The following is a 15,605-nucleotide window of genomic DNA, read 5'->3' as shown; positions in this document are numbered from 1 at the left end:
ACAGTGTGCAGTTAATACTCTATCAAACTGTTGAAAACAGAAGAGTGACTAAATCCAGACAAGGCAGTCTATTCAGAGTTCTTGTCTGAACAGATATAGAATCATAGAATCGTTTAGGTTGGAAAAGACCTTTAAGATCATCCAGTCCAACCATTAACCTAACATTACCAAGTCCACACTAAACCAATTAAGGGTATTAAGGGTACTGATTGACAGTATGTTGCAAAACGAAGAGAAGCAAATGCAGAGAGAGAAAGAGCAAAAATACGATGTGAGCCAAAGAGAAAAGGGAAGTAAACGATCAAGGCAAAATACAAGGAAGGACTGAACAAGTCTTAGATAAAGATTGCTAAACTTCCTTGGAAGTTGTAGGTGTTTAGCAGTACCTCTGCAACCAAATGATTAGTGTAAAAGAAAATCTAGGCAATAAATGCGAGTGGAGTAATATTTGAATAAAAATACTGTGAGAGAGGCTTGAGGAGTAATAACTAAAGTTGAAGGAGATTTTATACTGAAATAAGGTTGCAAATCAAGAAAATACTATGCTAGTGGTTTATCACAATGAATTTAATGTAAACACTAAGTTACATTGCTTTAGTATTGATCCAACCCCTTGATACCGTACTGAATTAGTTAAGTTAATAAAATGGACTATGTACAAATAGCAATCAAAAATGTTTTTGTTATGTGACTTGAAATTGAAAATGCAATTAGATTTTGAACTTGGAAGCGTTAGTAAAACAAGGACAGGCTAGCAGAACGTGTAAAGTCAAGGCTGCCTTACTCTGTGCTTACTGCCATGAAGAGCCAAACCAAGTTGTCCATCAGTAGCATAGAGGTTGTGCGTTACTTCCCTGCTTCCTATGAAAAATGAACCATCCCCTAGCGCATATATAATCCCAGAATGTTATGAACAGTGCCGTGTGATTATAACTATTAGATAATAATGTTAGAATTAGGAGAGCTGTAATCTCATTTTTTCCTCATGTCCTTTAAAAGGAACATGATTCCAAGGTTTACAGGATCTCTAGGAGCCTACCGCACAACCAGTGGTGCCTGCTTTACATTTATCATTAAATGAGACTAGAGAAATGGAGCACTAATGGTTTCTTTTTATTTTAGCATCTAGCTTTAATCACAGTCTTTTTACGCACTTTTTGGTAGCATCAAAATTAGAAATTGCACATCTCTGGTTTTGTATTAAAATAAATTAAAATGTTTTTGGGTTAATGTTAAATCAGTTAAAAGAGAACATTTCCATTCTCATTATAGGCATGTAAAAATACAATATTCAGACTTCAGGATTGCTGAATACCCCCAGTCTGAGGCAGTGGAATAAGCAGGTGCTCAGAAAACAGCAGCAGAATTTGACAGCCTATCTGTTCTTTTTCCTTTAATATTGTCTTTTCATTCTTGACTTAATATTTACTCTGTGTCTCTGCTTATTTCTCCTGATGACCATTTCCCTTATTGCCTGCCATTTTCCATTCTTTCTGCTTTTTTGCTGTGGATTATACTGTCCTCTTGCTCTCCAGCAGCCTTGTCAACTGCCACTTTCAACTTGCAAGGAACTTGCAACAGTGTCCCCTTCTATCCTGTTAAAGCAGCACTATCCCGATTACTGGAAACAAAAGCCAGAGAGAACTTGATTTTTATGGTGAAAAAGCAAATTAGCTACCTGACACAGCCAAACACCCTCTTTTGTGGTAGGACACATCAGTTTGGGAAGATACAGTTCCTCAGTCTATGCTGAACTCCTCCGGAGACAACACATGCAAAAATACAGAAAGATGACTTTGTTAGTAGCATCCTATATCAATAGCATGAGATTGATTCCTTGTATCTTGTAAGAGAAGGTAGCAAACCTAGCCTGAGAGCGTGTACTTTAGCTGCTGTTCTGGGAGCCAGGGAGATGTTCAAGTCTTCTTCCATAGTAGAGTATTAAGTAGTTGCTAGTAAGCAAAGACAAAACTCACATTCATCCCAAATTTTAACTGCAATTTTATCTACGTAATAATTTTGAAAACAGGCCTGACGACTCTGTCCCACAGACAGTGTGGACTTCCTTTAAGGCCAAACCCCAGAATTACTCCAGAACATTAGCATACCATTTTTAGTTTACAGTCAGCATTTTCATTTGAACTATGGAAAAGAAAATGCTCCCTCTGGTAAGAGGAGCATAAAAATGTGATTCTGCAGCTCCTTCAAACTGTTGCTTTGTTAAAACATGGACTGCAAATATGATTAAGTTTGACTCAGGAGAGTATTTACTTCAATAAGCTGCGGCAATAACTCCATTATTTTCCACGTTTCTCTTTCTTTGGTGGCTACGTTCTTGGTTTCAGCAGAAAATTTACCCCTCTTAGTTACAAGCCCATTTTTTCCCTTTTATGAGGTTAAAAAAAAGGTCAAAGCTTACAAAACCATACCAAAGATATATAAGCCTCAAACCTGGCCCATTCAGCTCTTTCATTTGGTTACATTATACTAAGGAAACATATTTTTATCTCTTACTGGCAGCTCCCATAAAAAGGCTGATTTGGCAGATTGCAGATTAAAGAAAGAAAAAAAATCATATTCCAGGCAGTATGACATTGTCTGCAGTAAAACTAAGTTTGAGTGAGATTCTCTTTCAATTTCTTATAGCTGTATTCTCATCTGAGCATTAATCAGCACAGCTCTTTAATTTCCCATGGATATTTCTTGTCCTTCAGAAGTTCCTCTGAATCCTTATTATTTTTGTGGTATGCATCTGGTGTGAAAATCCTGTCTGGCTAGGCAAGACAGGCAAGAACTCTCTCTGCCCCAAGCTATTCTAGCTCAAGTTTCAAATTTGAACAGTAAGTTTGAATTTCTTTTTCTGTGTACTGTCCTGTCCCCCCCCCCCCCCCCCTTTTTTTTTTTTGGAGCTCTCTCCTGCTTTTGAATAAAAGATGGAGTCTTTAAGTTCAGTTGCTCTTGTGAGGTCTGTTAGCACTTACTCCTAAAATGCATTTTACAATTGCCATGAAAGAATCCTACACACAGCTTTAGAAATTCCTGAAAGGTCTCGCACTCTTTTAGTCAGTAATGTGCTGCCAGCAATTCTTGGCATGTGTTCCATGTGCTGTGCTTACATAACCAACTGGTAGCTTTTAAATCAAGCTGGATGTGAAAAAACAGCGATTCTTTTGTGTGAAGAAAGAATGATTGGGGATATGTAACACAAAACCTACATTAAAAAACAGATTTTAAAATTTCCACTGCAACCTTAGAGGGAGTAGGAAAATCAGACATTAAAATGAATGAACTTTAAAATGCAGTTCAGTTACATTGTGACATCCTTTGTATAGCTTTACATAAAGTTTCTTCCTAGTTATGGTATTTTAAAGATTTCTGAGGTGTTTGTGATGCATGCATGCCAAGATGGTAGGAAGCAGCAGAGTTCATTCAGCACTTGGGGAGAGGAAATATTATTGAGGAAAATAATCTAATGAACAGAGAATTTATGTAGTCCATCTTGTGTGCAGGGGGTTGACCATGCCTCCATATGATCTCCCACGTGGGAAGACTGCAAAATGTATATTGTATCATCACATGTATTGCAAAATCCTGACAGTATGTTCTTTATACTACACCAGTCTTGCATATTCCTTATTGGATGTCTCTTATTAACTAATGTATAGAAATACAGCTTGGATAAATTCAAAGCACCTTTTCATAGCATCTTTAAGCATAAGTGCTTTGTTGGCTTTGGAACCAGTAGATGTGTCTAAGAGAGGCTCTTAAATTTTCACACACTAGAGAAAGAATTTGAAAAGAAAATGGGCAAACTTCTTTTTCTCTTTCACTTACAGACATAGCAGTTGAGACTGGAGAGAAATAATTCCTAAAGAACACCATTGCATCAAACAATCTGTAAGTATAAAATAGAACTAGTATGAGAAAGGGAAAGTCTGATGACAGACTGAGTGTCTTGTCTTATAAAATAGCTGCAGAAGGTGGAGTGAGGGCTTGAGAACTCTAGGGAGTGCCAGTGAGGGGACAGAAGAGAAGTGCATGCACATCTTAGGAGAAGAGAATTGAGTTGGGAGGCAGATGAACCATTAATAGTCTAGGAGTTTATATTCAATGGAAACTTAACAGAATGTTCTTGGTTTAGAACAGTGTTTCTAATATCCAAAATATCCCACTCTGTAGGCACTAGGAAGCTGTGCCATTTCACAAGTCAGTTTTGTGAACAAGTTCAAACAGGTGCTGGGATTAACCTCTATAGAACTTTTACAGGTTTGAAACTTCTACCACAACCTCCCAAGAAAGAAATGTATCTTCCGTATATGTAGATTGGCAGTTGCAAAAATTACTTGAACCTCTTTTACTAACTTTAAAAAAGACAGGATCACTTCAGTCTGCCTTCAGATCATGAGCTTCTGGGAAAGGCTAATTCCATGTAAATAAAGCCTTCATTTTTTATGTAGCCAGAGCCAAACCATTTGTGTTAGGGGAACTTCAAGGTCATAAAACTATGATCTGGAATAGGAAGACTAAAAAAAAAATTAGTAGTAATAATTGATGTCTTGTGGGTAAAAAATACATCTATCACATTGGGGTTAATGAGAGCTAGTTAAGGATTTAGCAACTCTAAAACCTGTAGCACATCAAAGATGCACAGTCTCAGTTAAACCAATCAAAATGCAAACCGTTTTAAAATTCCTGTGCATCTGTAAGAATAATATTTGCTATAATTGTATTTTCTGTCTTTGTATTAAATTACTTCCCCTCTAAAGTAATGATAATATTATTTCCAAACATTAACATTGGGTGCAAAATAATAAGAATGTACTTCAAATGAAAATAGGTAGATGTAGAGGTGATCTTTTTCAATTGAACGTTTTTAGTACTTTACAATGCAAATTTCGAGAAGTATAAAGTAGCTTAATAAGAAGAAAGAAGCTATCAGTTTTTTAAAGGAACATTAGTTAGCATATATTATGTTATCTGTCTAATTTTCCCAACCATCATGTCCTAATAAATTTTGAAGCTCTTCTACAACATTTAGCAATGTTGAAGATTTCAAAGGCATTGCACTGATATGAATATGGGCAGAAGCAGTGGCCAGGCAGCAGAGAGAGATCCTATTGGTCTCCTACTGGGAAAAAGTAGGGAGAATTCAGCCCTTACCGGTTGCATTTGACATCAGCCAGCTTCTGAATTTGCCTGCTTGGTGCTCCAGCTGAGCTGCTCTCTCTCTTGTTCTGTTTGTTGTTTGGCTGTCTGGTGCCAAACAACCTAGATAAGGACTGAGAGAGGAATCCAGGAGTACTTGGTAGGTGGGCATAGGCATCTATACCTGCCTATTAAAACTCAAAGAATCATGATCCTGGAGAAAAGAAGCTGAATTTTGATATCACTGTTTCAATTTTGAATTTTCATTTAGCATTTTCTGTAGAATATATTTATTTCAAAATATTCAATATTTCAATTTAAATATATTTTCATTTATAGTACAAATCATGATTATATGGTGTAAAACTTAAAATGTCAGGTGCGTTTCAAGCAGTTAACTTGAATATTTTATGGAAATGGAAAATATCTTTTCTATTGGCCATAAATCTTGAGGCAAATGCTTTTATATACAGTTGTACTGTAGTAATTTCTTTGTGTAATTAGTTTAAAGGTTAGGTCAAGTTAGGTTAATTTAGACAATCATTTTATGCAATTCCAAGCTACAGCATTAATATGAACTAAAAAGTCTTCACTTGTATGAAAGTCAATCTAGTGTTTGTGAAAGTTAACAGCAAGAATTGTGAGAGGCTAAATTTTCTATTTATCTATCATCTTGTTCTTCAGTACAAAACCCACGATGGTGTAGATTCCTAAGGCCTACAATTGGGAACACTATATATAATGAGGTATATATATGATGCAAGGGGAATGATTAGGTGTATTCAAAGTAGTGAATTCTGGATTAAGAATCCTGAGTTCTTTTCGTTATTGTTCTGATACACTGTATACTTGGGGTACAATTCTTCAGCAACACATATTAATCTCAAGTCTTCATTGTGAAGTATCTTGGTCTTCTCTTTCAGAGATACTGAATTCTCTCATGTTCATGTAAATGGAAGAAATAGAGCAGAGGTGGGGAAGAGAGGAAAAAGTTATGTGAGTTTTACAGGTATAAAATAAAGACATCTGTGAATTGCTTTATTTTTTGAAGAAATATGTCTTGCAGAAGAACATAATTGCAAAATGATTAGTATGATCTTGTCAACAAGCTCAGGAAGAGCATTGCTACCCTTTCAGTCTTTGAATATGGAATGAATGGGACTACTTACCTGCTCAGTGTGAAGGAGGTGGTTTTGTACCTTGCTGATCTGAAGCAGTGCCCATCTGTTTCAGTCAATGAAAATTCTATGAGGTCGAGTTTTTGTGTCAGTCCAGCTTCAGAGAGTGGAAGCAGAAGATTCTGCAGGGCACAGATTTATTAGGTGGGAATCACAGGTGCACTACACCATCTGGTATAGTATTCACCGTCTTGTACCATACCACGTTGCTACCCGTCTCCATCAGTCAGGTTTGTGCTGCATCCATACCAAAGTATTAGTACTTAAACTGTGCGAAGTGGACTTAATCCACTTAAGTGGATACCCAGGACTACAAGCTTCAGGCTTGATTTCATAAGAAGGGAATATTAAATGGAAACACAAAAAGAGTATTACTCCCTTTATATGACATTAGCAAGACGAGTACTGCAATACTAGTTATAGGCTACCCATATTTTAAGGAGGTTGAGATTTTATTAAAAAAATGAGAAATATGGCTAATAGAGAAGCTCGAAGTTAAGCAGTGACTTGATCATGGAGTATTGGTTGTGTTCACAGAGGAAAGATTTTTGTCATAGTAGGCAACTCTTTAATCCGTTAGATACAACAGAGGTCAGTCTCTGGAAACTGAGATTACAAGCAAGGTGCAAATTTTAACAACATAATCAACTATTGAAAAACATACCTGTAGAGGTGGTAGATTCTCTGTTACAGTAAGTCTTTAAGTCAAGGCTGAATGCCTTTAGGAGATACAGGGTAACTCAGACACTGTGGACTTGATGCAGAAGTTGCTGGTGAGAGTCAGAGGAGGCCAGACCATATGGCAGTTGTCCCTTCTGATCTTCAATCCTCTGATTAGGAGGCACAGAATTCTCTTAATACTTAATGCTAGGCTGTTTCTCCATGTATCAAGAAATGTTCAGCTAGTCCAGGAAAAAAGTTCCAAAAGGCTGTTGCTCAAATGTGATCTGGTTGTTATTTAAGCAAAAAACAATTTGGGGGATCAAGTACTATCTAGGCATCCTAATCAGGATGTGGCCCTATTGTATTGCACACTTAGTCCGTGCAGTGAAATATAGCCCTGGGTATTAAGAGTTGTTCAGTAGAAATGGGAAGGATTTTTAAAAGCACTCATTGAGATTTTTTGATACAGCTCCAGAATGAATTAAGAAACTATTTTTAATGATGACAGGGACTAGTCATCTCTGAGGAAGGGAAAAATGGTAGTGTGGAGAATAAACATATGAGATTGGTAAGACTCTTTTTAATGAAAAGACTCAGGCTGAAAAATTCATCAATAAATGTGATGAGCAAATGTTTAACCTTTAGGTCTGGTTTGTGTTTGCATTCCAAACTAATATAGTTAGAGACGCTTAAACATTTGTGAGTGTTGAACATATGTTTACAGAGTAATTATGTTTAACATCAGGAAGCTCACAAAGCACTTTCCATGTTCCTGTGTTATGTGCCCTTTTGTATTAAAGTTTTCCAGATGTCATGTTGAATAGCGTATTAAATTCCGGCTTCTTTCTAAGGTACCTGAAGCGGCTGCTTTAGAAGATGTTTTTCTCAGCTGTGATAACTTCTTGCATTTAAATATATTGTTAGTATTTCCGTATATCCTGTTACCTTGACATTTTCCAGTAGGCCAATGGATTAAGGTATTAATAAATGGCAGGATTAAGCAAGTTTTTTACTGTAGCTATACTTGTGCATTTCAAATTGTCAGTTTGCCGTTTTATTAAGCAGTTGCTACTGAGATTTCCCCTCTGTACAGGATTACCTTTGTTCAAAATGTATCGTGCAAGTCAGTGATTAACAAGGGGTTGGCTAATGTAGTTTGTTACATCATGCAGTCTTGATTTGGACCTCTTTTCAGCAGTGGGGGAAAAAAAAAAAAAAAAAAAAAAAGGAAGTTTCTAAAACCTGCTTGTTCTTCTGAACTCTCCATAGGCCCTGAGCGCTCAGAGCCCTTTCACCTGGGCAGGCTTTTGCAGGACAGGCTTTTGCAGGACTGGGCAAAGGCATCTACTGATCGCAGTGAGCCGTGACCTTGGCTGGTACCTCCAGCTCTGCTGAAAATAACTCTGCTGCAGTAAAACACCCGCAGCATTCGTGAGCTCCCAGGGTCTGGCTCCAGAGGCAGCCTGCCTGGCTTGGGCTGGGGAGCGGGGAGCACCGGCAGGGGCACCTTGCCCGGGGCACTCTGAAGAGCGCCTGTGCTCGCAGGAACAGGGTCGCGATCCCTTTGGCCATGAGCACACGTACACGAGGGCAGATTTTTGTAAAACCGAACAAAAACTAGATTTCACTCAGTAACCATCCCGTGTAACAAATGATAGATTTGTTACGCGCTCCCTACGTCCGACCCCACAGCAACTTCTCCTTTTTCACAGCTAAAGGAAAGCCTGCGTAAATGGCAAGTGCCGGCCTGACACCTGGTGGTCGCGGCAGCCGGAGCGGCGTTCAGGGGAACGGGGGCCCAGCGCGCTCCGCGGGCCGCGCCCCGCAGCGGGCTTTGTCTTCTAAAAGAGAAAATGAAAAAGAAAAAAAAAAAAAAAGAGAACGATTAGAAGTCAGCTAGAAGTTACTTTGCTCTACCCGCTCGTGAGGCCAGGCAGGGCGGGCGCGGCAGCGTGTCCCCCTGGGCGAGGGACAGGCCGGGGCCCGGCTCGGCGCGGGCAGGCCCGGCCCAGCGGCGGGCGCGGCGCGGCGCGGCCTGTCCCTTCCCGGCGCCCGTAGCGGGGGCGGAGCCGCGCGCCGGGGCTGCCCGCTCGCGCCGGTGTGTGGGCGGCGCGGCGGGGGAGCGGAGCGGGCGGCCATGGCGGCGGGCAGCGCCATCCAGATCCCCAGCCGCCTCCCGCTGCTGCTTACCCACGAGGGCGTCCTGCTGCCCGGCTCGACCATGCGGACGAGCGTGGACTCGCCGCGCAACATGCAGCTGGTGCGCAGCCGGCTGCTGAAGGGCACCTCGCTGAGGAGCACCATCATCGGCGTCATCCCCAACACCAGCGACCCCACCTCCGACTGCGACGACCTGCCCTCCCTGCACAGGTGCGGCCCGGCCCGGCTCTCCCTCGCGGTCTCGGGCGCCCTTGTCCGAGCGCCGGCGTCCCCCGGCGCGCTGAACCTGCCCCCGCCCCCCCGGCCGGGACGGTGCTGCCCCGGGGCGAGCTCGCCATGTTGTCGCCTCCGCGACTGCCTCGGGGGAAACTCTGCTCGCTGCACCGGGAGAGCGTCCCTGGGGGGGGGGGGGGGGGTGCGCGGTGTCGGGGCCGCCCGACTGACGGCTGGAGGGGACGTTCGGAAGAGGAGACCGAGGCGGAAGGGGAAAACGCCATCAAAGAAGGCAGGCCAGGAGCATTAAGGCTGTCGCAGGTGTCAACGATAACGTTCCGCACCTAATAAGTAGCGTAGTGACCTAGTTCACACAAAATGAACTGTATTTCTGTGGGATAAAGCATGAGTAAAACTAGCATGCTGTACCCCGTACGCTCAAAACCTTATCACATCAGTGGACTTGGTAAGGTTTCGCAAGGAAATAACTTCTGGTTTAAATGTGCTGGAACAGGTACGTGTGATCCGAAACGTTTGTTCAGGATGAGGCCGACGGTTGCACTGAAGAACGGGAAATTACAAACGCTCGGTCTTCCAATGCACGTAGTTTAAGCAGAAATGTCAGCGTTCCTGTCCACAGCAAGATCGGTTAAACTGTTTGGGAAAAACTTACTGTGTGTCTAAATCTGTATTTAGACTGTGCTGTATTATCCTACTTAGTTTTTCAGTTAGCTCGTTCATTTTCAGGTTTTAGGGTTTGGTTTTGTAATCTCTGTTACAAAGGAAATTGTATAATCTGATTGCCTTTCATGATAAAGAACTACAACACTTGCAACCTATAGCTCGGTTGCTTCTTGATAAGAGGTACACAAAATGCGCCGTGAAAGGTGACAAATAATACGAAGATTTGATCTGCTTTTAGGATTGGCACTGCTGCCTTGGCAGTTCAGGTGGTTGGTAGCAACTGGCCCAAGCCGCATTATACGTTGCTGGTGACGGGCCTCTGCCGATTCCAGATCCTGCAGCTGCTGAAAGAGAAGCCGTATCCTGTTGCTGAAGTTGAACAATTAGATCGTCTTGAGCAGTTTACTAATCAGCATAAATCTGAGGAGGAGCTTGGAGAGCTGTCAGAGCAATTCTATAAGTATGCAGTGCAGGTAAATTGTTTTAATCCTATGTACAATATATCGACATATTTATATATATATTTGGGGGGTTTTGTTTGTTTCCTCTCTGCCCTTCTCTCTCTGTAGTTCTTGTATTTTTCAGTGACTGGTAGAGTTTCAGTACTTCTGCTACAAAATAAATATTTTTGTTATAGCTTAAGGTTTCTCTGTGGAGTTGCAGGGTGTCTATACAGCTCATTGCAGGATGAGTCTAACTGTGTATGTTAGTGTTATAAGTTGGTATTGTTTCATATATAGCAATACTATAAATACACTCTAGTAAAAGGAATACTTTTTAATATTTTTTCCAGAATTCGTGATACATACAATAGATTGATTTTTTTTGTGAGGGTTATTTTTTTAAATAATTAAAGGGAAAAAAAATCCCTCTGGAGCCTTGATTATAAACAGATGTCCCCAGGCATAAGGAATTTGAGTTTTAAGGATGTATAGAAGAAGAGTCAGCATAGTGCTAACATAACTGGGAAAATTTTTAATCGGGGTGTGGGGGAGGAATAAGAAATGTAGGCATTGAAAAATGTGGTTCAAACTATGATGATATTTTTGAACTTCTTGGACAAGCAGAAAGCCCAAAGTCTTGATTGCCCTATGCTAAGTTAGTGCCTCTTCTGTGAACTTCTTTTTAATTTATTTCAGTAGCTTTTTGGCAGGTACCTAGACATGTTTTGTGCTGAAAGATGCAGTCCTTTTTAAGTCAGAGACTCGCTTAAATAATTTTAAAAGAAACACAGAATTCATATTGTTCATCGCGTGTTCCTTACAGTTGGTTGAGATGCTGGATATGTCCGTTCCTGCAGTTGCAAAGCTGAGACGTCTTTTGGACAATCTGCCTAGAGAAGCTTTGCCAGATATACTGACTTCTATCATCCGTACATCCAACCAAGAGAAGCTTCAGGTATTATGTTCTTAAACTTTTTTAAGGGGAGTTAGGTGTTTGCTTTTTTTTTTTTTTACAGTTAATCACTTTTAGGTAATTTTGAAATTGCTTACAGTTGAGACTGTGCAGTGATAATGTTGTGCGAGAAGGTATTTGTGTTACAACTGAACATGAATACTTGTAAAAAGTTTTTATGTTGTTGTTTGAAGCATTTATATAGCTGTATGTCAGAAGTTGCCTAATAGGTAAATGAATCTAGTTAGCATTGGAAACTGTTCATTTTATTGAATAATAAGAAATACAACATGGACAACCCCTTTTCATGGTAAAGATGATAACTCTTTCTTCAAATTGTGTTGAAATCTTGCTTACTTATCACAGTTGACAGTTCATTATACATCTCTCAATACCAACAGCTTCAGAATCAGGTTGTTTTTTTAATCTTGTTAAAAACATCTTGAAGTGTGGCGTTCTTTAAACACTGAGACACTGGTTAAATTTGCATTGTATGTCAAAATAACTTTATGCAAAAATGACGCTTATGGCTTGATGCTTACTGCGCTTGCTGTGTTCAGAAGTTTTGTTGTTCCTTTTCTTTTGTCACTGCCAGTGCTGCGCATTCAACCTTGAATTGAAAGCATAAGTTAGGTTCTTTCAAAGCTGTTCTTTCAAACAACAAATAGAAATCAATGCAGTAATTTGACGTGAAGGTGTGTACTGTAGCTGAATACTCTGCTGGAGGAAGGTACGTTAGTCATTAAATTCACCATGTCCTTTCTTTCATTAGAAGTGATAAAGAAAAGAGCAACCAGTAGAAGCTGTGGAAACACAGAAGAGCCAGATTCTACCCATTTCCACATAACATCATTAAACATGAAAATGGAGTAGTGTATAAAATTTGAAGAAAACAAACAAAAGAAACAGAAAACCCCAAACCAAACCAAAAAATCCCTTAAGGCATAAGGTGGTTTCTTTCTGGCTTAACCAAGGAGATCATGCTGTAAATTTCTTAGAGGGCTAGCTCTTTTCTGAGGCTCAGTAATTGAAAAATAGAATGCTGATAGATGTTTGCCACAGAAGACATGACTGAAGTAGTAAGACACTTTAAAAACAGACAGGATAAAAGACTTTTTTTCTATTTGGGAGTGCTTTGAAGTTTTGGCACCCAGACCCTTGAGGCTAGATTTTGTGTGCTGTATTCTCATTGCTTTTCTTGCGACCTTTTTTCTTAAAACACCTATTCTATAACTCTGATGAAAAGACAGTAACAGTACCCTCTGTGTTCCCCTCCCCCAAACTGATGCTCCATCAGCGTGAACTTGTTGACTACTTATAACTCCTTGCTCTTAGATTTTAGATGCTGTTAGGCTGGAAGAACGGTTCAAGATGACTATACCATTGCTTGTTAGACAGATTGAAGGCCTGAAGCTGCTTCAGAAAACAAGAAAGCCCAAACAGGACGATGATAAAAGGGTATGGACCTTTAAATGTGGGATGCTTAAACATCCTAAATAAGTATACAGATAGACTTTTAAACAGGCTAGCTAATGTTCATGATTTTAATCTGTGCAAAGTTTTAGTCTATAGCCATAATGTTTCATGGTCAGTCTGGAGTTGCAGAGAACACCCAGCTGGCAACTTTGGCTGTTTAGATACCTAAAAAAGAAAATACTCTTTTTAAACTGCCTAAGCTTTTTTTCTTTTTTTTAATATGAGCACTTTCTGACATTGAATAAATGCCCAGGTTCCTTTAGAGTCATTTGATGCCCAGTTTATTTGCATGGTATGCACTTGCCGAGTTTTGGTCTGTGCAGTGAAAGGTGTACCTTTTACCAGTGGCATTGCAGGTGAATGATTTTGAAATACACCTTGTGTGTTGTAAAATGTAGATTGCTAAACTAGGGCAGCTTAGACTTTTGCTGCATCTAACCATACTTATGCAGTTTAGTAAACAGGAAGTAATTGAGAAATGAAAAAAGGTAAGAGAGAAGACTTATCCATTTTGTAAACATTAGGCTTATTCTGCTTAATGCGGTGCGCTGCAATGACCAAAAAACCACAACTAACTCTTTTCAGTTTTGTTCTTGTCTTCTGTTGTCTGCTAGTTAAGGGTAGATGATAAATGCACTTAGGAAATACATGCAGTAAAATAAGGACTGTAACTTTTTAAGGTAGTACCGATAACACTTTTTTTTTTTTTTTTTAACAATAAAGCTATTTATTGGATTAAAATCGTCTCAATTCTTCTATGAAGGAGGCTCTCCCAGCACGTTCTTCTCATGGTTTCCATTCAAAGCCAAAGTACACACCTCATTTAAAAACCAAAAGCTGATACTGTTCTCTGGCTGGTTTTCATTTCATAGGTTGTAGCTATTCGTCCTAATAGAAGAATCAATCACATTCCGAGCACTGCAGAAGATGAGGAGGAAGAAGAAGATCATGATGATGTTGTCATGCTGGAAAAAAAGATTAGAACATCCAGTATGTCAGAGCAAGCTCTTAAAGTTTGTCTTAAGGAAATAAAGAGGTAGGAGACTTTCAAATGGTGGGTTCTTCTCTTATTTTATTTTTTAAAACAAATCTTGCATTAACCTTTTCTTATTTGATGATATGTTTGTGTTGGTTGTGTTTTGGAAATTATTTTTTAAAATTGAAGAGTTCTGGTTTTTGCTTATAAATTTCATCATTTCATCTTTTTGGAACATCAGAGGTGATGACAAAGTAATATGAAGTCTTCTAGATACTATTTATGCATTAGTACAGGATTAAACTGTAAGCTCTAAGCCTCTATGAAGTGAAGATCTCAAAAAAAAAAAAATACTAACACTGTAGCTGTTAATAATTAATGAATAAGCTGACCCAGTTCTGAGTCTTTTTTCCTCTGTTTTTCTCTGGTGAGGGGATAACTGTGCTATCCATGGTGACATGATGGTTAACAACCTCATCTTCAGTGAGGATGCGTATGTAGTGGTGCATGCATTGTGTATGCAACATATGCATAGGGAAATAACTCTTTTTTTGTTTGTTTCTCTTTGTATGCTATAAATAACCTATTATTATGCAAAGACAATCTCCTAATTGATGGAATAGTGACTTGCTTTTTTAGTATTACAATTGTCAGAAAGTAAGAGGTTATGCTGATGACCTCAAGCTTTGCTAAATATCTATCTTGTGGTGCAGGAGAGTCTTACTTCACAGTTAATTCCTGGTAGCCTTATGAATTCTGTGCATGTATTTCCAGATTAAAGAAGATGCCTCAGTCAATGCCAGAATATGCTTTGACAAGGAATTACTTGGAACTGATGGTAGAATTGCCATGGAACAAGAGTACAAAAGGTAAACCCTTCTATTATTGTTGATTGTCTCTTGCACACATATTTTAGGACAAGTAGCTGTCACGTAAACACTATGTACTTAGTTCTTTCTTGCAAATGTTTGTCTCATTGTCTCATCATCAATGTCATTAACATGTTACTGAAGTATAGTCTGCCTGGCTTAAAGTCATATCTGTATACTGAATAGCCTGTTGTACATCTGTATACTGTAGCTCAGCTGTACATCTAAGAATGTGAATTTAAAAAGTATTAGGAATATCTACACAGAAAAAGGAAGGTGTTACTACTTACAATCTGTCTTAGCATGCATATAAAATAATGAAGACAAGAGCAGCTAATGACTTTTTATATGTCAGACAAAAAAGCTTTTGTACATTTCTGTAGCATTAACCTTGCTGAAGAAGGTTCTGGTATGTCTTAAGCTAATCAAGCTTGGTAAGGAAGAAAAAGATGAAAAAGCACGATTGTAGTTAATTTTAATAATTACAAGTTCAGGTACACTAGAAAAACTGAGTATCATGTCAGCTTTGTACCACAGTTTTCAAAAGCTGTGAGCAGAGAGTGATGGTATTAATTTGGGAACAGTATACAAAAATGGAGAGCAAGGAAAGAGTAGAAAATCAAATGTGACTTTTCCTACTGACCCACACAGGTATTTCAAGTGAGCAAAATGACTTTCTGGAAGGTGTACTGCTGGAGAAAAGGATTTTAATTCCTTCTAGCAGCTACTGAAGAATGAGGCTTTTGAATGGCATTTAAAACAACCCAATTCAAAAAAGAAATTTAATATACCACACCAGCAGAGACATTTGTCTATCTTTCGCCTTCTTAGTATGCGTGGTGATGA

General features: G+C 39.3%; 1 protein-coding gene across 2 annotated transcripts in view; it reads left to right on the top strand.

Annotated features, from left to right (window-relative positions):
• Window positions 1-9,123: 9,123 nt before the first annotated feature.
• LONP2 (lon peptidase 2, peroxisomal) overlaps window positions 9,124-15,605 on the top strand; it is a 44,223-nt gene continuing 37,741 nt past the window's right edge. Inside the window, exons 1-6 of one of the 2 annotated variants that reach the window (XM_075714888.1) lie at window positions 9,124-9,356; window positions 10,282-10,516; window positions 11,310-11,441; window positions 12,774-12,896; window positions 13,787-13,950; window positions 14,665-14,759. In XM_075714888.1, coding sequence (XP_075571003.1) covers window positions 9,124-9,356; window positions 10,282-10,516; window positions 11,310-11,441; window positions 12,774-12,896; window positions 13,787-13,950; window positions 14,665-14,759 — 982 coding nt within the window. The remainder of the gene's footprint in view (window positions 9,357-10,281; window positions 10,517-11,309; window positions 11,442-12,773; window positions 12,897-13,786; window positions 13,951-14,664; window positions 14,760-15,605) is intronic. The other variant, XM_075714889.1, reaches the window with a different exon arrangement.

The sequence above is a fragment of the Pelecanus crispus genome, chromosome 8 (assembly GCF_030463565.1).
Source record: "Pelecanus crispus isolate bPelCri1 chromosome 8, bPelCri1.pri, whole genome shotgun sequence".
Classification (NCBI taxonomy): Eukaryota; Metazoa; Chordata; class Aves; order Pelecaniformes; family Pelecanidae; genus Pelecanus; species Pelecanus crispus.
Note: the sequence above shows the minus strand (reverse complement) of the source record. Positions and strands in the feature narration are given on the sequence as shown.